At 28.5% G+C, this 26749-nt stretch overlaps 2 protein-coding genes across 4 annotated transcripts in view; one reads left to right on the forward strand and one right to left on the reverse strand.

The window, feature by feature from the left end:
- The first annotated feature begins 808 nt into the window (after positions 1-808).
- Positions 809-9353, forward strand: LOC122506456 (mitogen-activated protein kinase 15). Its single transcript, XM_043618648.1, has 11 exons — positions 809-1113; positions 2428-2647; positions 2942-3072; positions 3179-3354; positions 5463-5602; positions 5897-6089; positions 6426-6566; positions 6650-6816; positions 7172-7285; positions 7378-7529; positions 8030-9353. The coding sequence occupies exons 1-11, from the start codon at positions 1024-1026 to the stop codon at positions 8591-8593; spliced, it is 2088 nt and encodes a 695-aa protein (XP_043474583.1). The 5' UTR covers positions 809-1023; the 3' UTR covers positions 8594-9353.
- Positions 9354-12360: 3007 nt separating this feature from the next.
- LOC122506457 (orexin receptor type 2-like) overlaps positions 12361-26749 on the reverse strand; it is a 31666-nt gene continuing 17277 nt past the window's right edge. For 2 of the 3 annotated variants that reach the window (XM_043618649.1, XM_043618650.1), the window contains exons 4-9: positions 26003-26175; positions 23486-23672; positions 23317-23420; positions 21199-21322; positions 20036-20208; positions 12361-13520 (exon numbers count right to left, since the gene is read on the reverse strand). In XM_043618649.1, coding sequence (XP_043474584.1) covers positions 13086-13520; positions 20036-20208; positions 21199-21322; positions 23317-23420; positions 23486-23672; positions 26003-26175 — 1196 coding nt within the window. In that variant the 3' untranslated portion in view covers positions 12361-13085. Of the gene's footprint in view, positions 13528-20035; positions 20209-21198; positions 21323-23316; positions 23421-23485; positions 23673-26002; positions 26176-26749 lie in introns of all 3 variants that reach the window. The other variant, XM_043618652.1, reaches the window with a different exon arrangement.

A 26749-nucleotide genomic window follows, 5' to 3' on the forward strand; every position in this document is an offset into this window, starting at 1 on the left:
ACTAATCAGGACTGTATAACAATGCGGCTCTTCAGAAACAATGTTAATAGAATATTTTGCCTTAAATGAAAGATCTCTAAAGTTTTTTTTTTCATTTCATGAAGTAAATCTCTCAAATGCTGAAATAATTACTTTCTTTTGCATCCAGAAAACTTTACACTTCAAAGACCTTGTGCCTTATTTAAGTCTCGTCCTGGAAAACTAATTCAAACTAAACTCAACTTAAAATTACCTTATTCAAGCATTTTTAGAATGATTCAACCCTTTCATGTTTATCTTCAAATATACGAAGGATATTTCATCAACTAAACATGAAGCATATATTTGACCGGAAAATCATTTCTAAAGTTATAGTGTAAATAAATATTATTATGCTATTTAAATAGTAATTTTTTGCATAAAATATCAAAGTACCGCGTCAGGGGAATTTATTATTATTGATGATGAGTTAACATGTAATTAAAAGGTATTTGTAATTTATACAATCGAATTTTATTTAGGGTGCAACATGTAATTAAAAAGTATTTGTAATTTACACAATCGAATTTTAGTCAGGGAGATATTTAAAAAAAAATCAGACAAATTATAATTTTTCATTTCTTTTAATACATTATTAATTATTTAAATTTTTTTTAAATATTTCATTAATATTTTTATTTTAAAATTTTAATTTGTATTGGTTTCTTTCTCATGTTTAACAGTAGGGGGACACCTGTTTGTTTTCATTAACATGTAGTCACGTGAAGCTGTTGGTAGCCATGCACGTTGAACGCCGTCACCCTAGCAACTAGAATGTATACCTTCAATACATTCACATTTTAAGTGTCAGAGGTTGAATTAGAAAAACTACCGGACTGAATTTCCCTTTTCTTCCTGATGTGTAAAAATGTGAATGTCCTTTGAACCCGTGCCGCATCACTTTAAATACTGATTTTTGCGGTCGGGATAAATTTCTTCAAATTACCACTGGTTCCACTGATTTATCTTCATTAACAATTTTCAATAGTCTCATATTTTAGAAAAATGTCAGGAAAAAATAATGTTGAAAAAGTGTCTGTGATTGACAATCATGTCACCAAGCAGTATGATATTCTCAAACGTCTAGGCAAAGGGGTAATTTATAATATTTAATTCATTTTTAATATACAATGATTTTATTGTAGATACACTTCACTTCTTTTTAACTTCACTCTTATTGCAAGATAATCTAACACTGTTTGAATGTTTTCATTTTTAAAAAAATGCTTTATCAGCTGATTGAAGTAATGTGTTCAAAAACAAATTTTTTAATTAACCTTTTATCATAATTAAAATAGTTTAACAAAAAAATTTGTGAAAGAAGTATTTCAAATAGATTATTTAGTATGTAATAAAATAATTAAATTTTTTTTTTAATTCCATTTACAAAATTTGTTTATGATAACAAGAAGATTACAGAATTATAAAAATACATATCAACACAATTTTACAATTTATTAAATTGCTTTTAACCACATTATCCGTTTGTTGAAAAAAATTAAACTTTTATATGCCAGACAAATCAAATTGATTTCAAAATTAAAAAAGTTTTTATATTATATAAAATAATATTTACAAATATTTTAATTAACATTTTTCTTTTTCTGAAAAATAAAATTTTTTAATCTAATTGCAAATAATAATTCAAGACTTAAAAGTAATTGTTACAGAAACACGCGGCTTTTGGATGATGATTTTTTGAAGATGTTTCATTTTGATATTTTTATATTTATATCTTATTATCTCAAGAAGGAAGTCAAAAAATAAAAATTTATTATTAAATATAAAATTATTGAATGCATTATATTGGGAATGTACGACATTCATGAAGTGCATAGTGATATAGATAAAACAACGGAAAGGTCCGCTTTATTTCTCCTTTAGAATGGAATGAGACAATCGATATCTATACCAGGGTTGTCATGTCACAAAACATAATAATAAAAATAATCGTGATATTTAGAGAAAAATATATCTTCAATAATATTTTTGTTTAATTTTTTTTTCCTCTTTTTTTCCGCTCACTTTTTTTCCTAACCATTACTTTTACAGTTTTTCTCGGAGTTCATTCTATGTTTCTGTGTTATTTCTTTCTTTTTTAAAATTCAGTATATACTGCAATTTTGTTCTAACTAAAAATAAAATATTTACAACACATTTGTTACCTTCTGTTATATGTAAATCGATGTTAAATTATGTCAACCTTCTGAGAAAAAAAATTTATATTGTAGATACATGAATTTAGTCATAATTCTGCTACGATATCGATAAATATGTATAATTTTATTTTCAATCAAAGATATAAAAAAAATTTAAGTATTATTATTTACCAAAACGAGACGAGTTTAAAAAATTTATAGAAAGAAAGAATAGTTTTTAGAATTCTGTTGATAATTTTCAAATTTTCAGGCATACGGAATTGTGTGGAAAGCTGTTGACAAAAAAACGAAAGAAACAGTTGCGGTGAAAAAAATTTTCGACGCATTTAGAAATCAGACTGATGCTCAAAGAACATTTCGAGAAATTGTATTTTTACTGTCCTTCTCCAATCATGAGAACATTATTCAATTGATTGGCCTACACAAAGCAAATAATGACAGAGATATTTATTTAGTCTTTGAATTTATGGGTAATTTCTCTTATGAATAATAGTTTAAAACAACCCAAATAGTAATTTGTGTCTTACTAATTATTTCTAAGATTTAAACAAATTTATTTAGGTCCAGTTTCATCAAATTCGATTAAAAGTTAAATTATTAATGTTAGTTTAACCGCTTATGATTGGTCGGTTAAGGATTTAATCATCGATTGACTTTTAATCATCGGAGTTGGTGAAACTGGCCCTTAGTTCCATGATGGAAACAATTTGTTCGGGAAATTAGAAAAATTAATTAAGATACATAAAATTTATTTTTATTTACAGAAACGGATTTGCATAATGTGATAAAGAAAGGAAATATTTTAGGCGAAATTCATAAGGTTTTTATAATGTACCAATTACTTAAGGCAATTAAATATATTCATTCAGGAAATGTTATTCATCGAGATTTAAAAGTAGGTAGATAATATCATAATTAGTTAAAATGATATTAAATATTTATTTCACTAATCATACCCTAAATAAGTTAATTACAATTGAGAATATTTCGTACAATTTCAGCCGTCCAATATATTACTAAATACACAATGTCATTGCAAAATTGCTGATTTTGGATTGGCCCGTTCCGTGACACAAATCGGTGATGGTGACGGTGAAACCGGAAGCGATCCAACCTTAACAGATTATGTTGCCACCCGATGGTACAGAGCTCCTGAAATATTGATCGCTTCAAAAAGGTATATATTCATTGCTAGTTTGCAAGAATCTATTAATTAGTCTTTACCCCCTGTGATTAACATTGATTCTCTATTATCAAGTTAGAATCAGAGAGTCCTTGTACTCTCGCGCAATATGAACGCATACTGCGGTGAAAATTACACGCATTTATAATTACTTCTTGTTAAATCTTCTAATCATCTATTGCACGTACACATATATACGAAATTTCGAGAAGTGTATTAGGCTTTGAATAAAATATAAAAGAATCCATAGGGACAGTAATGACGTCATCTAGACTCGAATTGAAGAATTCGGTAATTAGAAAAATGCTTCGGGTCCCATTTACATCCATGATGCTACTGAGAACGTCTTCCCTTAGGTACCGAATTCTTTTAGGGGACTGATAAACTGATTTTACTAGGGAAACCAATACACTGTAGAATTAGGAACTAGAATTACTTTTCCCCGAAGAGGAATTAAATAGTAAATCTCTGGGAGGATGATTCTTAACCAAGGAAGTACCCTGAGGTGCATTCGCTTCTTCTAGCACTTCATATTCAGGGAGAAATACCTCCACTGAAGATGTGGAGGTAATTATTTCCTATTAGCCCGAGATGTTTGCATGTCAGCCAACGAACTGAGGGAGAACGACTGCGCGAGCGAGTTATAAAGCCTGAGTCAGAGAGGCAAGAGCGAGTGGTGGGGGGAGATGCGCGGCTAGCGTGCGCAGTCTGCAAGCTCCACGAGACTACCATGACTTGTCGAATTCTAGTCTAATTGATTCGGTACCCCGTACAAAAAAACTGAAATAATTTCATTCATATAAAATAAGTTTAGAAATCAGCACACGCTTGTAATATTAAAGACAATGTTTCATCCCCTCGGGGCCCTTGGTATTTTAATAATTAATTAGTATTTTTATTTTAGTCCTGGATGGTAAGGTATTTTTGTTCGCTTACAAAGGTGGTATTTCTTTTCCGTTTTGACAGTATAGTTAAAAGTTCGCAGGCTGAACGAGAAGCGTGAGTCGTAGTAGCAACTCGGGCGGTGACCTACAGAGGCACCAGGGATTAAAAAGGTCCCGCTCTAAACTAAGGGGTCATTTGGCTTCTCCGACCCTTGTAGAAGTCGAGTAACGGATTCCCTACCGCCTGTCGGCGTTGACTCCATGTTCCCTGGGGAACCCTAGTGCTATAAATGGAGGTACTGCACGTTAAAATATTAGACGAGCTTCCAGGACGTTCAACTTATAGAGGAATTTCGACTTACCAATTTTGCATTATCCTTAATTTTTTTATTTGAAGGCCATAATTATTTTTAACACAATAATAAATTAAACAATGAAATAAATACACAATATCTTCAATGTAAGCTACGGTCTAGTTCGTGCTACTTAAAATTAAAAAATTTTAAGTGGCGTAGTTACATTTATACTTCGTTCCCCTTTAATTCACTTTAAAGGACATCTAATCTTAAAGCTACTGTCGCAATTTTTATTAAAAAAAAGAGAAAGAAACAAAAAAAGAAGTAGTGATTAGTCACCCTTTAACTTTGTCCTTTCGTATGATCGGCTCTTTTTTAAATTAATAATAACTAGCAAAATTGTGCGCTAAAGCGCGCCTAATTTTTTTTTTTTAATTTTTTTTTTTTTTTCAATTTAATGTTCTATAGTAATTTTCTTTCTTTACCCAATTTATATATCTACTGATTTTATAATAATAATATTATGACATAAACATATTAAAGTATTTCATGAAAAAAAAATATTTTTAATGTATAATTTTTGCGGATATTAATATGTTGAAGGGCTTAGCTATAAAATAATTTAAAAAATCATTGTATTTTAAATGGAAATTTACAGGAATATAATATAAATAAATTAAAAATTTGACACCTGAAACACAAATTACTCCTTCTCTAAACAAGTAGGATAGACGTCCCTCTCTTTCTCTTTATCATACTTTTTCTCTCACACTGCGACAGACAGAATAAATGACGAAATGAAGAAATATAAAGATTAATATAATTAATTTTCTCCTTTTCGGTGAGATAAAGAGGAGAATTAAAGGAATGTCAAGGCAGGAGATAAGTTTCGCTTGAATAACTGACAAATGACTCTATTTAGGTACACGAAAGGAATCGACATGTGGTCTTTAGGATGTATTCTTGGTGAAATGCAGCTTGGAAAACCTCTTTTTCCAGGATCATCGACAATTAATCAAGTTGAAAGAATCATGGCTACTTTACCACCCCCAACTGAAGAAGGTATAACGTATTTTCTATTGGACTTTCTCCAATAAACTTTCTTATTTGGAGCAATTCCAAATTTATTGAGAAATTATTACTCTACATCTTATACATTAATATCTATTCTTATTGTTTTTTTTTGTACATTTTATACATTTCATACATTTTCCGGTCAGTTGGCCTTTCATTGAACATATGTAAATCTTTAAGTATTTTGAAATGTTGATCTTATTGTTATCACTCTAATATCAATAATAATTAACAAAATTAACTATATACAGATTTATAGAAGTTTTTAAATTGATTTTTTAGATTTGTTATCAGTTTGTGCTGGTTATGGATCTAATCTGTTGGATAAAACACCAGCGGGACCGCGTCGTAGTCTGGAGGAACTTTTGCCTAATGTTTCTGAAGATGCCTTGAATCTCATTAACAATTTAATTGTATTTAATCCAAATTACAGACTCACAGCTGTAAAAGCTCTTGAACATCCCTACGTGTCAGCGTAAGTAGAAACAAATTTTCAATCTTTTCCCAGTTTATAGAATCAAGTTTCTATTAATTATGCGTGATAAATTAAATTATTTTAAAAAGTAACATTTTGATTACGGTGTCGGACGAAACTGAATTTATCGCATGCTAGTGATCGGTTACAAACCAATCAAGGAAAGTAGATATTCTTGCTTGACGGATTTCCAGTCGTCCATTCGAAGCAACTCCTGTTCAGGATTTTACATCAATATTCTGATTCAATTTAATTTTAATTGTTTCAAAATAATTGAAATATACTTTTAAAAATGTTTTAGTTTGTGAAAAACATGATTTGTTTTTTCATTTTCAGGTTTCATATTCGTGGCGATGAGCCTGAAAGAGGTTCGAGTGTAATTCCTCTTTTGAGAGATGATGTACAATTATCCGTTGAAGAGTATCGAAATCAATTATACGCAATGATGGATGAAAAGCACAAAAAACATAAAAACATGTAATCCTTTAGAGTATCACTTCACAGTTAGTGGCATTTATTTCCAGCACACGTGAAATAAAATAAAAAATTATTTTTTCTAGGTCAAAATCTCGAATTCGACGGCTCTCGGAACACATCAGGAAGGAGACCAGTGTTGGTCAAGGGGACTCTCTTTCTCATAAAAAGAGTTTCTATTCGTCTTGTGATGACTTAATGAAGCAAAGGAGCAAAAGCGAGGGTTACAAGCATTCGGATGCTGAAAATTTGGGTAAGAGATTGTAAGGATTATAAAGCAATTCTGTTCTAGAGAATTTTTTTTCAAATTTATTTCGTAATTATAATTGCCTACGATGAAAGAACTTATTAAAATGGAAGTATCTTCAGACAAGGGGCCAAAAGATCTGTTCTCACATAAATTTTAAGTATACTTTTCTCCTACTATCGGGTTTCCCTCGTAAAAAAAGAACCTAAAATTAAATTAGTATTGTTTATAAAGAAAAATAGTTTTTTCAACAATCGGATTTTAAAAATACTTTCGAAACGAGAAAGAAAATTAACTTAAAATCCAATTTTATCTAATTGTCCACAAAAGTATAAAGATTTCGTTTTGTTTTTTAATAAAGCGCGAAGTGAGCTGCCTGTAAAAAAGACAATCGGATCCGCTTATTCAAATAGTCTGGGGCGTAGCAATAAAAATCAAATAAGCATGATGGGCGATAAAGTAACACAAAAAAATGGTAAGGACTATCAAATTAAAAATGATATAGATTTTACGAATTTCAAACATAGTAGAAAGGCCTTTTTTTTAAATTCAATCTTTTGCAAATAGGAAAAAATGTAGCAGCGCAATATGCCTACAATTTGATGAGTAGCAATTTTAAAAAAATGCCTCCCGGTCAAGCAAAAAGTTGCCTCTATCTCTCTCAACAACAGTCGATAACCAAGTCTCAAAGGTCAATTCAGTCCGATCAAATGGTGGTTGTAAGTATAGTTGAATTTTACCAGAAAATGCTTTTATTCACACACTAAATTGGCAAATTAATGAAACAATTGGCACTAGTGTAAATTGACCTTCTCTTTACAGACAACTTGTCGTATGGGATTTATTTAGGTACTGTAATTTCTAAAATCCCAAGGTTTAATTTGCACGCTAATTTTTTTTGCACCTACTTTAGGATTCCATTAAAGAGTGTATAAATTTTTTTTTTGTTTTCATTCATATGAAATCTTTAGGAAGAAGGCAAATATGATATTTCAAATGTAAATAACTTCCTCTAGTCTTTTGACAAAGAGGAATTTTTAATTAACAGAAAACCATTTATGAATAGTTTTGAAATATCATGTCTGCTGTTTGCGTTCTTCATCAATAAATCAAAGCCATTTATCTCTTTAACCCATTCCATAAATGTTCTCACGTTTCTAATCAATATGTATATGCCCGTTGTACATTAAATTCACTGAATCCAAAACTTCCATTCCAGTGCAATATCGGCAATAGGTCTGGAGTAGTCGGTGCAACACAACCAAAATTACGAAGGGGTGTAAAATCACAGATTGCACAGAGGACATCTCAAAATGTCAAACTTGTGAACAACAATCATTACAGAGTAATTTTACCGAAGCGTCAAAATCAAGAGACTCCAAAGGTTCAGACAAAGTATGCAACAAAAATTCCTAACAATGTAACAAAACACTTTATCACAACAAATTGTGGTGATCAATCGCCAATTAATTGTGATCCATTCACTCAGAATCATGTAATTGAACGGTATTTGACCCAAAGTTTCCCGACTGCTTCCCTAAAGAATCGTGCAACCACCTATCAATTGCGTAACTTTAGTCAGAATCCAATCTACATTTCTGATTCTGATAATCATCGTCATAAGAGTGCAATAACTCGTAGTCAAAATGTAAAAAATAATATACAAAAACCATCAACAGCCACACAATGTTCGTTAAGAAGTTTGAATAGTTTCAGTCAAAATCATGGTGTTATCACTGCATCGGCATATAAAGATCTGAAAAATGGAAATATCAGATGGTAGCCCCAAAAGTTTGTAGCTTCTCAGAAAATCTTTTAAACATATTTTGATAATTTTATTTGAGTAACCTATATTAATTCCTACAAGTAACATCACATTATCAGAATTTTTCATAAACTAGATGGAATTAAAGATTTGCTCGAGAAGCTAAAACTGAATGTTTGTATAGTATTTAAATTTCACGTCATAATTAAGATAATCACTCAAAAGCAATCGCCCGACTGATTACAGGTTGAATTATTTATAAGTTCCTTCTCACATAATCTACTGAGCATTCTTCAAAAAAAAATTCCTATTTGTATTTTTTCTTTTCATAAAATTTTCTAAATTATTTACACTATTTTTATACAGTTTTTTATATATAAAAAAAAAAATTAGAAACAGCACGGGTAAAACCAGAGAAAATTCTCCCTATAAATAATTAAAATAATAAACCGAATGTTTTATGTAAAAGTTGAGAAATACTTGAGAAAAAATTTAATTAAAAAATTTTTCTTTAATGATAAACAATTTTTATTAAAAAAGTAGAATGCTCACGTACTCTAGTTTACTAAGTCAATAATTCAACCTTGTTAATGTAACTGTACAGTTCTATTTAAAATGAAAAAAACAAAGAATGTTTGAAAGTGATACTTGCACTCTGAAAGCTTCATTTTTGTAAATTAAACATTTCTGCCTCGTGAAAAAATTAAAAATTTAATAATAACGCGTATGTACAAATTTTATTGTAAATTTACAATTCCCATCGACGTTTTGTGTGACGTCTCTTTGTGTACCGATTATAACATTTTAATAAATAAAATGAAAAAGAAAAGGTTTTTATCATTTTTAATGGAAAGTTAATTGAAAAATATAAAAAAATTTAAATATATATAATGAATTCTGGATTAAAAGACAGCATTTTTAATGGAAGTAAAAGTAAAGTACCTATACGCCTAAACAGAACTTTTAGTGTAGGATTAAAATTCAAGGCCTTTTTACTAAAAATGGTTTCAGACATTTATTTATATCAAATTATATATTGAACATGTATACAACGCAATGGTTTTTATATTTAAAAAAAAATTGCGATTTCAAGGAAAATATGTGGAAATATTTACAATTATTATTTTATTTACATCAATTTTTTAATTATGGAGAATTTTTAAGATTAGTTCTAATATGGACGACTTGATGTACAATTATTACTCTAGATCGTAAATAAATTCTGCAGTATATGTTAAATCGGTATTTTTTTTATAAATAAGTTATTTTGTATAATATTATCACTCGGTGAGTATTAGATAGAATTTTTCAATCTTTTTGAGTCACTCAAACTTCTAATTTTACTGCATTTCCTGAAATCGTTGTAAAATTTTTATTTCAATTTGACTCGACATTAAAGGTTATGTCAACATAACCTTTAATGTAGAGTTAAATTCTCTTTCGAATATTAATCCTTTTTCGAGGTTAGCAACATTTGCTTCTTTTATCCCAGAAATGTAATTAATGATTTTACTTCTTTTATCGGCTAAATAAAAAAATTTAATTTCCATATAATTATTACATAATACTCCACATAATTTCTAACGATTTTTTAAAACAGATTTTAAACATTTTTTAAACATTTTTAAATATAAATAATAACAGAATTCGATATCGATTATAATCGATTCTGGTGATTATTGCGCACACGCAGTTCTGCTAGCAGAAACCAAAGCGCTTGCGCAGCTGAGTGCAACTCACTTCAAGGCAGTCAGAGGTTATGAACGACTCGAGGTAAGTCACCTGTCTTAATTAATAACGCATTGCATGTCTCCTTTATTCAGAATGGAAGAACCAAAATGGAACAGACTAATTCTCAAGTTTACTTCGAAAAAAAAAGAATTTGTAATTTACACAATCGAATAATAATTAGAATGACGTCTATTGTTAGGCGTCAATATATTTGTGACAGTCAATAAACATCCTTTATTCAGGATGGAAGATCCAAGATGGAACAATATAATTCTCAAGTTTATTTATAAAAAAAATGTTTTTGTAATTTACCCAATCGAATAATTAGATGTTAGACCATGTCAATATAATTGTAACAGTCGATCATTGGCATTACAGTTTAAAATTTTTTTTGTCAATAATAAATTAATTTTACGAATTGCAGTTCTAAGAAGAACGTCCGTTATAAATTTTTTTTTTTTTGACTCGGAAAGATTGAAAAATTACATCTAATATTTTCTGTATTTTTAACCTCAAAATGAAAGTCATCTTTTTTCGTTTTTAAAAGACAAATTTGAAAATTTTAATTTGAGTAAATTTTTCTAAAGTATTTTCTCAATATTGCATATAATATTTAGTTCAGTGGTAGAAGCATTAAAAAGTTAATATTAAGACAATATGTTGCGCTCTATTTGGGCAAATAAATATTATTGTTCGACAAACTATAATATACGTTCGAAACAAGTTTTCATTGATGTTTAAAATTTTGCCTACAATAGTAAAGCTTCATCTTTGAATTTGTCAGAAATATAACTTTCTACGATATAATATTAGTTAAATGCAGAAACTGAATATGAAATATCATATGACTTAGAGCAAACATGAACTCATATACATCCTTTATGACAATATATATTCCTGACAGCTAAATTCTCATTTTGACCTTAACATCACGATACAATGGAGAATATTTCAGCACTATCACGTGCATTCGTCAATTTAAATACCTTGTGCTATAATCAAACGAGGACAGTTATTTCAAATGTGTGTTAATGTTATTCAAATGTCTTAAGAGAGAAATTTATATAATTTCAAAAATTTACATCAACCCTTAAAGATCTGAAATGGAGAAAAAAAAATTTCTTTTCTCATAATAGTTTTAATTAACGAAAATCTTAATTCTATTATTTAAAAAAAAAATATAAAAAATTATTCAATTTATTGTCCAAGAAGAATGGAAGAATGTATAGGAAGAATAAATTCCGGAAATACTGTTTGAAAAATAAAATCTAATTTCATAAATTCTGAATATTATCTCCTGCATTATTCGAATATTGTTAAAAAAAACATTGGATATTTCAATGAATATTTAATGAATTTATTTTATAGTAAAGTAAAAACAGCTTACATGTAAAAAAGTAGAAATTTTTTTTTAATGATTTGTTAAATTTAATAAATCTATTCGCGTTTATTCATAATTCAATTTAAGTTTCAATCATATACAAATTTAATTACTAATTTAATATTCCATATATATAAACGGTATTTTTAGCTGTTTGAAATACAAAACGATATAAAACCACAATGATGAAATTGCATCATTGTCATTTTCAGGTATAAAATATTTTATCCTTTAAACTTTATGTAACCTCGTTTTGTAAAATATTAATGAAACATAAAAAAAAGTTGTTTGTATTTTTATATAACAATCGGAGAAAAGTATTTATCTCTTTATCACCGTATTTCACTCTTTCTTTCTTTTTAATCATATTTATTTAAAAATAATATCAGTAAAGAATTTCTGCTTATTGCCTAATGGTTTTTAAAATTCATTATCAAAAATAGTAGAAAAATACCCATGTTAAAATCAAAATGCCTGCAGCAATATTGTCTTAATATTGTTTTTTTAAGGGGGATAGACAATGTTTTTCCCAAAGGCATCAACTTCAATGGTTCATTATTCATATAAAGTTTTTGATAAAAAAATCATTTCTCTTTTTAATTAAAATTCATGTACTTTTAGGTAATAAATAATAATTTAAAAAAAATTTCATGGTTTATGAGATAAAAATTCTTTAAAAAGATTTTTTTTGACCATTTCAACTAATTTATCCCCCTTAATAACAAAATATTATTTATGCATTTTTTTTAGAACTGGGAAAAAAATTATTTCAGTCTTACGATAATCCTATTAGGATAAAATTAAGGAATTAAGGAATCAGTCAGCGTTTTCGAAAATAGTGATCGGACTTTTCTGCGAAATTCATAGCCACACAAGAAAAAGTGGCAAAAATTTTAAAATTGGACCAAAGTTGATAAAAGTTGTTACTCAGGGTCGCTGATGACGAATCCGATGTTCGTTTTTCAAAATTCAAAATGGCGGAATAAATATGGCGGACTTTTCTTAAAACTTTTAGATTCGGTTAGAAATCATTACTCGGGGGTTTAGTTTTCGGGGTGACTGGCATAAAAAATACATAGGAATACATGTCTCGACCCCAGATCAAGAAACTTTTTTTTGTGTGGCTGTGATACTTAATCGAGGAAAGAATTATTTATTTAATTATAAACGGGACATGCCCTTTCGTACATGAGTTACTCTTATTATAAGTTGACTTTTACCGACACTATGTCAGAAAATTTTAAATTTTCAGAAATCCGTATAAGTAGAAATTTCAAATGCAATTTAAGAATATAAAATTAATTTTATGATTAAGTTTAGAAAAAATTTCATCCAAGAAAAGATGACTTTCTTTAAATATAATTACATAATTTAGATATGAGAGGAGGTTAAAATAAATCAACTTGCTTGTTCATTATTATCCGTTGTTGTTGTTGTTGTGACATTAGTCTTTTTAGTGTCATGAGAATTATTTGAATTATGTCCATTATTACTGTGCAATAGTACAGTACTTGTTTGGACACTAAGAACACTGGCTTTACGAATTTTGTCATTATCACAAGAATTCAGCTTACTAATTGTGCAACTACTCTCCTGAGTTCTCCTAATCTCTGGCGGTAAATTTTTCAACATATAGCAACGACGATGTGGACTGTGACGATTGTAAAAGCTGTCACAGCCGCTGCTCGAAGCAGTTGCACTGCGCCGGAAGCTCTGCTGGACTCCTTGCACTCCTTCTCCCTGAATAATTGTACCTCCAATCTGACGGTCCTTGATAACGCGCTGATGCCTTCCGTGGCAGCCGACGCACACTTCCATAGTGCTCCCCAGAGTCTGGAACCACAAAATATCGACTCCAACAGCACCAATTGTACTTTCATCTCAAAGAGCACAACATATTGCAGCAATATCGATTATTTTCGTATTTTAAAGGGACGCAACACTAGTTATTTTTTTTTTGAAAACTTTGAATTTTAGTTTTGTAACTTGAATTAAATAAGTGAAGAAGACTTTGGGTCTTATTTGTATTCGGAGATTTTCTTGTTGGTAATTTTAATAATTAGAGTACTTAGAGAGAACTAAGAGTCTACTAAGAGTACTTAAAGTTGTTAAGATCTACAGAATAATTATTACCTGATGATAATGATACAATTCTGTAGTATTCTTCAAAGTAAAGTGTATATATTGTTCAGAAATAAGTCAATCCTTTTTTCTGGCTCTACTAGTGTTGCTCCGTTAAATAATTTTAAATTATAAGAAAATTTAAATTATTTAAATTTAATTCTTCACTCAGCAATATCTTGTGCTGAATACGATACTAAATAGTAGTTGTTTTGGAAACAATATTAAAGTAGGTATTAAGTGTCTAAGTCGACATTTAGTGTCAATGGATCAGTAAATTGTATAGATATAGTAAAGATAAATCTGATATGATTGTTTCAGTTATAGATTTCTTAATGTCTCCATAAAATTTTCACGTTTAGCGAAGACTCAACGAGGTGGCATTTAAGGACTATATTTTATGTTTTATTACCTCCATTATCAATATCTAGTTTCTAAATATTATTTTATCACCAAATCTAAAGATTTAAATTTAATGTAAGGTAGAACTTTGTCATAAAACAAGCGATTTGCAACTGATAAATTTTAAAAAAATGGCACTTATTTCCAACGTGACGTAGCGGATGATATTTTAGAAATTTTTTTAAAATCCTTGTGATTTTTAACCTTTTTTATTCAACATTACTATTTCCCAGTGCACCATATTTCCTTGAAAGATTTTAAAATATTTCAGAGATCTTTTTTACCATTTTTACTTCGTGTTTACTATGAAAGATGTTAATGATAGTGCTATAGTCACTGTAAAAACATTTTTATTTTTAAATAAATTACACGCACATTTGTGTGACTCCACTGAAATTACAAATTTATTATTTAATTACTTACAATTATATTGATACCTAAACATGGTCCAACGTCTAATTATTCGATTGTGTAAATTACAAATTCTTTTTTTTCGAAATAAGATTAATTTAATTAAATTGACTGTCACAAATATATTGATCATAACCTCTGACTGTCTTGAAGTGAGTTGCACTTAGCTGCGCAAGCGCTTTGGAGCCGCCTGCTAAGCAGAACTGCGTGTGCGCAACAATCTGACACCAGAATCGATTATAATCGATATCGAATTCTGTCAAGAAACATTATTTCGGATGGATGATCCACGATGGAACAATCTAATTCTCAAGTTTAAAAAAAAAAGAATTTGTAATTTATACAATCGAATAATTAAATCTTAGACTATTGTTAGGCGTCAATATATTTGTGACAGTCAACAAAACATTATTTCGGATGGAGGATATGGAACAATCTAATTCTCAAGTTTAGAAAAAAAAGAATTTGTAATTTATACAATCGAATAATTAGAATAGTTTATAAACGATGATGAACTGAAATATTTCAAATCTTTCAATGACACATTTTTAGAAATATCCTGAAAATATGTGCTCGATGTGTATGCAATACATAAAGAAATAAAAATTATGAAATCTAATTAGGTTATGTTCTCTTAAAGTTTTTTTTGCCAATTATAATATAAAATTTGACAAATATTCAGACTTATATTTTAAGAACAAAAAAATTCCCTTTACATTGAAATAATTTTTGGCATTTGTGGTGAGAGACAAGTGCCTCAAAGTATGCTTTTCAGTAAATAAATGAGACTTTTTAACTCAGTTTAATTCTTCCTTTTTTCTCCAGCTGGCCGCTGTTCAAATAACCCAAACCATCAAATATTCAATTTTTAAACTCACTATTAAAAAAGTTTGAATCCTATCAATTTAAAAGCTTTCTTTTCCGGTGGCTAAATTAAATTTTTCTTCTCTTCTCTCATTTGAAACTTTTAATTCTGTTATTCATAGTAATAATATCGTTACAAGAATTAAATAATTCGTACTTTGATAAAAAAAAAAACCAATATTTCATGAAGCCATTTATATTATTTGTAGAATTCACATATTTATTAATTATACTGTTATAAATATAATTATTTTTATTATGAATAATAAATTATAAAAAATCTAATTCTCCCGATTTATTTAATAGAGGCAAATTTATGTTCTCTAAAGCATGTACGCAAGCAATTTATAGTAATAATTTAAAAGATTTGAAATATTTTGATAAAAACCGAAATCAATTCTTGTAATTCTGCAAAAATAATTTTAATTCACTTTACATAATTCTAAAATGAAATTCAAAAATGATATTCATAATTATTTAGTTTATTACTCAGATTTACACTATGTCCACCTGCGATTTACTCTATAACCTTACGATCTCATTGTACTATTAAATTTAATTAATTAAAAGCTCTAGCTCAATGTAATTATAACCCATGTCTGAATAAAATTGGACATAAATATTTGCGCCAATTAATTAATCTATGTTGCATTATTAATTTTACACCAAGTTGAAGTCCACAACGTTGATCAACGAAAAAAAATGGTTCACTAAGCAAATTAATTATAAATATAGCAGCAATATTGACACAAAACTATTTGGCAAGAAAAGGTTGATGCTTATATTTAGATAATAATTATTTTACAATTAAATATTAGATTAAAAATAATACTTGAATGCATTAAATAAATTTTGTTCATTGATCAACGTTGTGGACTTCAACTTCGTAATTTTACAAATATTTACCATTTTCTAAGTGAAATATACTTAGAAAATATTATGTGCTACATGAGTAAGTGATTAATCAAAGAAAATTATTTATTTTTTACTAAAAATAAAATTAAGTACAAAAAAATGTGATAATTTACGAATTCTTATGATTTTATTGTGTAGATAATGAAGTGTCATATATATATAATATATATATATATATATATATATATATATATATATATATATATATATATATATATATATGTATAAAAAAAGGCCTAAACGTTTTCTATGGGGAAAAGTATATGGAAGTTTATCACGCTTTAGCTATTATCCTACATCTAAGTATGTTAGGAATTCATATTGATGCGTCATTTTCAAAATACCTTTAGTGAACTTGAATTGTTTGGGTCAATTAAATTTATACCATATTTCAAATTTTAGATCAGGGTTAATGTAAAAGAAGGTCATAGGCTAATATTTATCCACGTTCTTCCATTTTTTCTCTGTACGCAGTTCGTAAAAATGTGTATACTAAATAAATTCCTAATTAGCTGAAAAAACCCAATTACCTAAGAATTTTTCAGAGATCCAAAACTTGATTCTAGGGGTATTGTTAAAAATTTTTTAAATTTTAGCTTCATTTGAATGGAATTTGTAATTTAAATTAAGGATTTTAATTGATTTAACTCAATTTTCCGTATAAATGTATACACAACTTTTTGGTGCGATTAAATGAAAAATGAATTATTGTAAAACACATTTGTCATCAATAGGAGCTTTCAATAATAATAGACATGTCCGATCTTTGAATACGGAGAATGTGGTGTGACACAGAATGTGATGTATGTACCAAAGAGCGAGTAGTCAATGTTCTGGTCATCGATTTGTTTGCGGTGCGAATTAGTATACCTTTAATGTAATATTTCAAATATACAAAAGGAATACTTTCTTCTAATCGAATGTTCTTCTAAATATTTAATATTATTTATTTTAAAAATGTAGTCAAGAGAATCGTAAAATAGAAATCTGTATCCAAATCTACTTCTTCAGTTATGTTAAATTAATTATATTTCCGGAATGATTTAAATAAATAGTCTTGATCTCTTGATGGTGGTTTAGATCGTGTTGTCTTTAAAGTAAATCTATCAAAGTTGAATTACAGTGCAGGAGTATATCAATGTTCGCCAAACTCAATCTCCCTATTTTTTCTTTTGCTCAGATAACACACCCACTGAACTCTCACCATTGGGTTGTATTTGCACAAATTAATCCACCTCTGCATTCGCAGACGGCACTATCTTTTGCTACAGTGGGCGTTGAAGTTTTATATGACTTGAGGTTAGAAATCCTTTAAATTTGATGATTTGGTTGTTTAGTGCCTACACATTGTCAGTGAAAATTGGATTAACTTTGATGAACTGATATTTACGGTTTTTGTTAGTTTTCAATTTTTAGCGCCGTTTGTTTTTTTTGAAAGTTTTGCGCCATTGGGTTACCAACATGAGCCTAACTAAAGGAAGGGAAACCACATTAGTCATTGCGAGGTATTTATATTTTACATTTATAAAATAATATTTTCCGAAGTCAAAATATCTGAATCCTTATCCTTATCTGAAACAACATCGATCCAATAGTCTTACACGTGGACAGAAGAAAACAAATCTCTTGATCTGTATCTCATCACCCTCCTTTCGGGTCACTCACCTTCCTTGGTACTAAGTCCATGTGGCAAAAATAAATCAATGATGAAACATTGACCCCGAAAGTAATTAAAGTGGGTGATATTATCATATTTTATTCTTCCTAGGAACTTAAAAGGTGCCATCCTTGCCGAATTCGTCAGTCCAGGAATCGCCACCAAGTTAACTAGTTGTGAACTGTCATTAAGTGTCTTCTTCGACTCCAGTACAGAAATCACCAGTAAATCAACAAGTTGCCTTCTTCGAGTCTAGTAAAAGTGTCGTCTTCGAGTCTCGTCACAGTACAAGTCAAGGTTTATACGAGAAGTTAATTTCTACATCAAGTTACCTTTCTATTTTTCAGATACGGAAACCTCATCGAGCTGCATAGTGCAAGGCATCGAATAAATTATCTCGGTCACTCCAAGAGTAATACATCTTGAAATCTAATCTTCATCGACACCTGGAGTTAATGTAGTCATAAGATGTTGTCGTCAGTAAGTAATTATTTATTTATAAAATATTTCAATATAAATTTATTTGTAAGTCTCAAATTAAGAAGATTAACTTTGATGAATTGATATTTACGGTTTTTGTTAGTTTTCAATTTTTAGCGCCGTTTGTTTTTTTTTAAAGTTTTGCGCTCCGTACAAGTTAGTCTAAAATTTTCATCTTTAAAAAATAGTCCTCTCTATACCCCAGTCTAATATTTTCGTGCTCCTCTTCACGTCAGTGTAAAGTACAAACTATCTTCAAATCAAATTTTACTGAATTCTGTGTTCGGAAGTACTGCTCGAGTTTTGTGTTATTCATCAAAGAAAGAGTTACGAGAAATATAAATCATAACTAGTTAAATGTTGCTTAAATATAGACTAAAATAATTTCCAAGTTTTAAAAAAATTAGAATCCTTTTCTCCCTTTCAAAAACATTATTAAAAATCATCCTCCTAATGTGGTTTCCCCCTTAATTTTTTGGTAAAGTTTTTCTTTTTTTTTATAATGTAGGATATTTATTGAATAAAATTTAGGATATTTCTCATTATTAATACTAGTAACACTTTGTCACAATATTTATCTAATTCCTCATTAACAAAATTTAAAATATCAGTAATATATTTATATTCAATATTCTCACAACGTTTATTGCAATATTTTTACACAAGCAGAGATTATTCTTATTCTATACACTATCCACTGAAATATTAAAAATCTTTCAATGAAATATTATGTGCTCTCTGTTTTGCGTGCATAATTGTAAACAGAATATTTAGTTTTAAAAGTTTTATATTTAATTATTTAACAATTTGTCTTAAAAAAGTTCTGTAATCATATATCGGAAACTGTGCGTAAGCTTCCGGCTTATATGTGGAACGTCGAGAAAGTTCCCGGTCGTTTGTTTTTTAAAACAACATTACGCTATGTAAAATTGTCGGTAAATCCGTTCGCAAAATGTCCGGTCGAAATGAATAAATAATCATATGCACCGCAATTGATGAATAATTTGTTATTTCATATAATATCTGTGAACGTTGTGTTTATCATTTGTTCCGAAAATAACATTTTTCACATCATTTACACACTTCTTGAATCTATCGATTTTAGTCGCATATTTTTATTATCGAAATCTGCTATTTAAATATTTTTAAAATATTATTTAAATACGAGTATCAAATATTGTAGAAAGTAGAAAAATTTTGTCTTCTATTAAAACAAAAGAAAATCTGTTTTAAAAAAATTAATGTATAAAAAAGTCTTTTTTAGTATAGAATAAAAATAGTTTGTATTGAGTATTTCAAATAGTTTAGTTTAACAGTTTAGGCACATGTTCAAATGATTTTTTTTCTTTGCTTTATTTTTATAATTATACATTTTGAAAAAATGTACCCTGAGTATTAAATATATGTGTAAGTGCGGTTTATTTTAAAATCGCCTTTGAGATGTTTTTCTTTTTTTAAATGTAGATTGGTATCCAATCAGTGCAGAGTCAAGACTTACTTTTCGATGGGTTTTTCTACGTGAAAGCCCATGGGAATTGCGACACAGAAGTTCGGAGACGCTTCGTCGAAAATTTCTTGTCATAAAACAGTATACCATGGGATTGAGGGCGCTGTTTGCGTGTCCCAGAAATAGACAATATGAGAGCACGTCCGATATCGTTCTTCCTTCACCTGTAATGCATTTTCTTTTATCTCCCCGTAACTTTTATTGACTCTCGTCAAAAGAGAAAAAATAAAGAAGAGGAGATGATGTGAGAAATAACTTTTGTATAAAATTACACATATGGGGTATTTGCATTTAAAATGTTTTTTTAATTTGTTTACAGTTGGATTTTTTTTTATTTTGTCTAGTTGAACTTTAGTGATTAAGATTTTAATAGCGGGGTAAAATTTACTGTTAATACTTTGAATTATACTTTGCCAATTTTTCTAGGGTAAATATTCGGAATCAACTAAAGGATGAAAGGCTCCATGATGGGTATACTTTATGGATACATGCATTCGAGAAATTTGATATATGATATTAATTGAGATGGTCAAGGTTGTCGATCTAGACAATAAGACTCAGACTTCTGGAGAAGTTGAAACCAATTTCTTTAAAAATACAAAGTAGTTCAAGATTTTAAAGAACCAAAAATCGTGACACAAATATAATCATTTTTAGGACTAGTTGGATATTACAGAAAATTTATTAAAACTTTTGCTCATTAACAATTAACAAGATTAACAGCAAAGGAAACTATTTTCAAGTGGAAAATAGACAGTGGCAAAAGTTTTGATGTCCAAATAATCAAGATTTTAGTAAAAGATTTGTTTTGACAACGGATACCAACAATGTAGAAATAGGAGTTGTACTTTCTCAAGATGAACATCCATGTTGCTATATGTCAAGAGTATTAAATAGAATAAAATTATAATACAGCGGAAAGAGAATTATTGTCAATTTATGTGGGTTACAAAAAAGGTTGAAATAATATTTATCAGGACGAACTTTTATTATTCAGATAGATCATAAAGTATTAATTTGGTTACATAACGTAAAAGATCCTAGTTCAAGATTATTAAGATGCAGATTACCCAGAAGGTTATTATTAATTTAACGAACCGGGACAGTAATAAAATATAATAGTAAATAATTAGTTGACTAAACTTTAAACTTACTAATTAGTCCTAAGTCGATAAGCAATCTCAGAACGTTGTAGGGCAACCAACATAGAGCGAAGAGAATTGCAAGTATCAGTAAAATCCAAGCCACTCGTCTTCTTTCACGAACCAGTCGGAATCCCTGTTGACAGAGAAAATTATTTACTCGCGCGCTCATTCTGTGCATTGATTTTATCGCTTTTGTTTTACTTGACAAATTGAATCGTAGTGACGGGAAAATATTTTCCTTCAATTCTGTTACTATTTTTCTAAAAAAAAAGGGAACATTGTTTCTTCAGTGTAACAGTACGAAATACTTCAAATAACTTCAGTTCCCTGTTAAGATGATAGAAAGTAACTAAAACACAATTATTGGAAAAATAATTAATTTTTTTCTCTTTAATTTACTTTCAGGATAATTAAATATACCAATTTTTATTGTTCGTATTTATTCGATTGATGAACTTTAGTCTTTACAAATCGTTCCTAAATGACAATCTCAATTTAAGTAAAAAAGATGATAAAAATATTTACCTACCAGTTCACTTTCTGAATAAATCGATTTGAAAATAAATGAAATAAATAAAGTAAATTTCACCTTTACATATTTACGGTTATATCTTTGCGGAAACGAATAAATAATAATCAGATTGACGCATGCTAGATGTATAAGGGGAATTTCCAGGAAAAAATCAAAAGACACTTTAATAAAATTATTTAGAAGTTAGCTAACTAAGCACACAAATATTTGATTTACATAAACTAAAATTTGCAAATAATGCAAAATTTCCATAACATTTAATGTAAGTTTACGCTCCAGTAAATCGCTAAATCCTTCCTTCACTTGATGATTAATAATTACCGTGTATTACCATTTCATTGGAATATTAAATATTCAAAAAAATTTTCAATATAATTTTCAATTACACCAATGAATCGAATAAAACTTACATATATCTCAAAATGTGAGTGCTTATCTTTCTCCTTTTTTTTCCCAACTGACAGAAATGAAAGATTCATTTCGTCCATTAATCTTGAAAGGATTCTCTTACGCTTGAGAACTCGCACGAACGCACAAAAATATCAAATCAGTTTTTTTTCTCCTTCTTCTTTGATTTATTATGGACATAAGAAAATCTTGCCAAAAAAAATAATAAATAAATAAATATTATATCATGAATTGGGCAATCAGGAATTCTTATGAATTTTCTTTTTTTCAAAATACAATTAATTTCCTTTCATTACTTGTAATTAGCCACCAAAAAAAAAGAGAGAAGGTTGTTATTATAATAATTTATTCGAAATGAAATAATATTTTGATATCAGAAATTGATATCAAATGAATTTTTGAGGATATAAAAAGAAATTGTGAAGGAGATAATTTCGTAAAACCAATAATGCAACATTGGATTTCGGTGAGAGTGTCAAATCGAAAATCGTGAGTTTCGAATACGCTATTCATTGGTAGTCGTAGTATTAAATTGCCAAAGGTTCGGACGTTTTCATACTAAATGCATCTAAATTCAAATGCTATTAAATCTTTTTTTTTCGCCTAAAAGAAATGCTTTTAGTCACTTTTTCCAATAATTGTCATCATGATAGTTATACCTATAATAACTGCATTTTAAAGCTCATTTTGTTTAACTTGCAATTTGCGATTTGTAATATTCTCCAATTCTTTCATGTAAACAACATTTTTTTTGTGAAACGTAGTGAATTTAATTACTTTTTATTTCCTGTAAAAATTAAAATTTATTTCAGGTGCAAGTTGTGATACGCAGTGCATTTAATAATATTTTGTTTTCATTTTTTTGTGATTTATTTAAAGTGTAATTTGTTATGCCCAGTGAATTCTTAAAGCATATATTTTGGTTAGCTTTTGAACAATAATTTGTGTTTCAGGTGTTAGATTTGTAATTAATAGTCACTATTAAAAAATATAAAGATAATTTAATTAATATAATTAATGTTACAAATTAAAAATCTATATAACCCTTTTAATTAATAAGAATGGAACAATTTCGATCTAATGAACCTATACTGTAATTTATTATCCAGAAATGAAAAATAGAGCAATATGTTATACTTGCGGAATCCCCCTCTTTTTTCATGGTTTTAAGTAAATATTAAACTAACTTGTTGAGAGCTGGCACTTCCCTCGATACTGTCGCAATCGAAGGGTGGCTTTCTGGCACAAAGGGTTCGGCCCATCATCGAATAGGAGATGATGACAATGAAACCTAATATTATAATCAAGATAATTAATAGTTTAATTATTATTTAATCAATTTTCATTTCGACTTACCCGGTATTGCGTAAACAAGCACAAAGCAAACAGCACCGAAAATATGGGCGTGAATTCCCACTGGTTTAAAGTCTTCTGAACATACATAATATTGCTGTGGTTTCACTCGTTGAAAGTCATTATCGTTCATCCATTGTCCAACGAGAGTAATATTATCCAAATCAGTAATTGGATTTTGTAGTGTCACCTTTAATAGAATTTTTTTTTATATTTATAATTACGTTTCAAAAATAATTATCTTATTTTTCCTTCTATTTAATATAAATATATATGAATTCGAAATAAAATTTATTATTTTGTATATTTTCCGAAACAAATATTTGATATTTTTACATGCAATGTTTATTCATTTTCTGTTTAAACTATTTCAATATTAATTTCCATTGAATGAAATAATAAATATTTTGTCACAAAGCTACAATCAGTATATTTAATCAAAAACAAAAATTGTGAAAACATGGTCGTTTTATTATTTCTGGTGGTACGTCACATCGTACATACTGAATCACTAAACAAATTTTGATATTCTTGTTAAAGGGGATTATTAAAAATGTATATATATATATACATACTAAGGGATCCAAAATCGAAAATAGAAAAAGGAATGTATCATAGTCAAGATTTGAAGAAATATATATGAAATAAAATTCTGACGCTATACGTTCGTAGTGAATTTTAGAATTAAATATTAATAAAAATCGAAAATCGAAAAAGGAATGTATCATAGTCAAGACTTGAAGAAATACATGGCAAGAAATAAAATTTTGACGCTAAAATTGTAGAGGATTTCATAAATAAAAATCTAAAATTGAAAAAGGAATGTATCATAGTCAAGACTTGAAGAAATACATAGCAAGAAATAAAATTTTAACGCTAAAATTGTAGAGGATTTCATAAATAAAAATCTAAAATTGAAAAAGGAATGTATCATAGTCAAGACTTGAAGAAATACATAGCAAGAAATAAAATTTTAACGCTAAAATTGTAGAGGATTTCATAAATAAAAATCTAAAATTGAAAAAGGAATGTATCATAGTCAAGACTTGAAGAAATACATAGCAAGAAATAAAATTTTGACGCTAAAATTGTAGAGGATTTTATAAATAAAAATCTAAAATTGAAAAAGGGAATGTATCATAGTCAAGAATTGAAGAAATATATTATCAGGAAAAGAAATTTTGACGCTAACGTTTTTAGCAAATTTTTCCTTTCCCCACCAACTTACTTTCAAGTCGGACGTCTTCCGGAAAAATAGTAAACATCCGTCTCAAATGTTGGTATAATACTTTGACTGAAACTTATTTATTTTATCTGGGTTAGATGAGAAAAAGTTCTTGTTTTCTTCCAAATCGAAATTCTTTATCTCAAACAAAATCTAATGAAGAGGGATAGAAGCCCTACGCATTCTTACAATACCATGACCTATTTTTTTTTACCAAATATACGTTTTTTGTTTATCGAAAAATTTCCAGATCAATTAACGACTTTCGTAACTTCTTATTTATTTCAAAATAATTGTTTGAAAATTTCGGTTTTTGGACCTTAATTTTTTTTTTAAAGATAAAATTTAGATTAACTTACGATCTTCATTTTTTTTTTAATTTATGTTTTCAAATTGCAATTGAGATAATAAATATAAAATAAAAGTGCAGTATATCGAAAAAATTTCATCAAGATAGAGTGTTTTTGGAGGGATCTCGATAGTTCAATAAATGTCGAATGAGAGAACTATTTCATAGATACGAAATGAAAATTGAACCTGACACGTATTCTTGACATTTTGTAAAACAAGTATTACTTTTGTATCGATATGTTCGTAGAAAATTACATCCAATTTTCTTTTCTTCTTCTTTCGCACCATTTCTAATCTGATAAATATATGCCATTCCAAGGAAAACCTCTTATTCTGACATTGCTTATGTTTTACAAAATTGTCTCATTTTAAAAATTTGGAAAACTATTTTTAGTGCAAAATGAGAAAAGTCGGATAAGTGAGTTTAATTTTTAAAAAAATGATACTAGAACTAGAGAATGTAATTACGTATAATTAGCTTATGTCGAGTATATACCCTCCAAAAGGAAATTTGCATCTGCAGTAAAGCAAAATAAAGCTTAAAAAGAGTAATGTATGTGGAAGCAATTTAGATTAGTATGCTATATGTTAGAGGATTAACTCACTTTTAGAACTTTTTTTTCTCTAATTTAAAAAAAAAGTGATGGCGCGTAGGGAAAAACGTGCAGTACAGACACGATGTGGATGTTGGGTTCTATAAAACGTGACAAGGATGTTAAAATGATGAATAAATCGACAAGATACAAAAAAATGTGTTAATCATCTTTCTCTCACGTGTATTTACACGAAACAAAAAAAGAATTGAAAAGTTACGTAGTGTCCGAATAATGGATAAACCATTATGTCTTCTGATAAAATTTAAAACTCTAATCTGATATTTAAAATTTTAAATAAAAATACGTTGGGTTTTAATGATAAGTCTAATGGATTAGTGAAGTACTTACAGCCCTTAAAATAGGAGCGAAGATAGTTAATGAAACGACCCATAAGAGAACAATGACTATTATTGTTGTTTTCTTATTAAATACCCTTCGAAAGGCAATGGGACTCCTAATTGCTAAGTATCTGTCAATGCTCATAGCAGTGATAGTGAAGACAGAAGCAGCTACTGCAACACCTGAAAAAGAAAATATATTTTCCTCTTATTTAAAAATAATATAAAAAATTTTTAAAATGTCCTACTATCAAAAAAGGTTTTTAAGGTGAACTTCTGAGCTATATTAACTATCACTAAATTTTTGATAGTTATAAAAAATAATAATAATTTTTCTAGAGTTACTAGAAATTTTAGTGTAAGTTCCTGACGTTCAATCAGATGATTGAAACGAACGAGGATTAGAAAAGTTACCTGTACTATTCGACCAGGGTTTCTGTCCCTCCTTTCCATTCATCTATTTTTTTTTTTTAATTAAATTGTTAAAAGTATAAGATGACAGAAACAATAGGTTGAAACAAAAGTCAAACAAACGCTTTTAATTAACCTTGTTATTTCCATTTGAGGATCAGTTACTTGCTTATTATACCTATTTTCTTTCCAAAGAAAATGTAAGACAATCCAAGAATTTAAAGTGCAACATTGTTAGCTAACAAGCGGAAATGTCAATCGTCTTGAAAAATAAAAGTATTTCCTACACAAACTAGAAAAATTATTACCTAGAGGATTAACATTTTTTTCCTGCATTTAGAATATT

Source organism: Leptopilina heterotoma, unplaced genomic scaffold, assembly GCF_015476425.1.
Source record: "Leptopilina heterotoma isolate Lh14 unplaced genomic scaffold, ASM1547642v1 Lhet_42, whole genome shotgun sequence".
In the NCBI taxonomy this organism is placed as follows: Eukaryota; Metazoa; Arthropoda; class Insecta; order Hymenoptera; family Figitidae; genus Leptopilina; species Leptopilina heterotoma.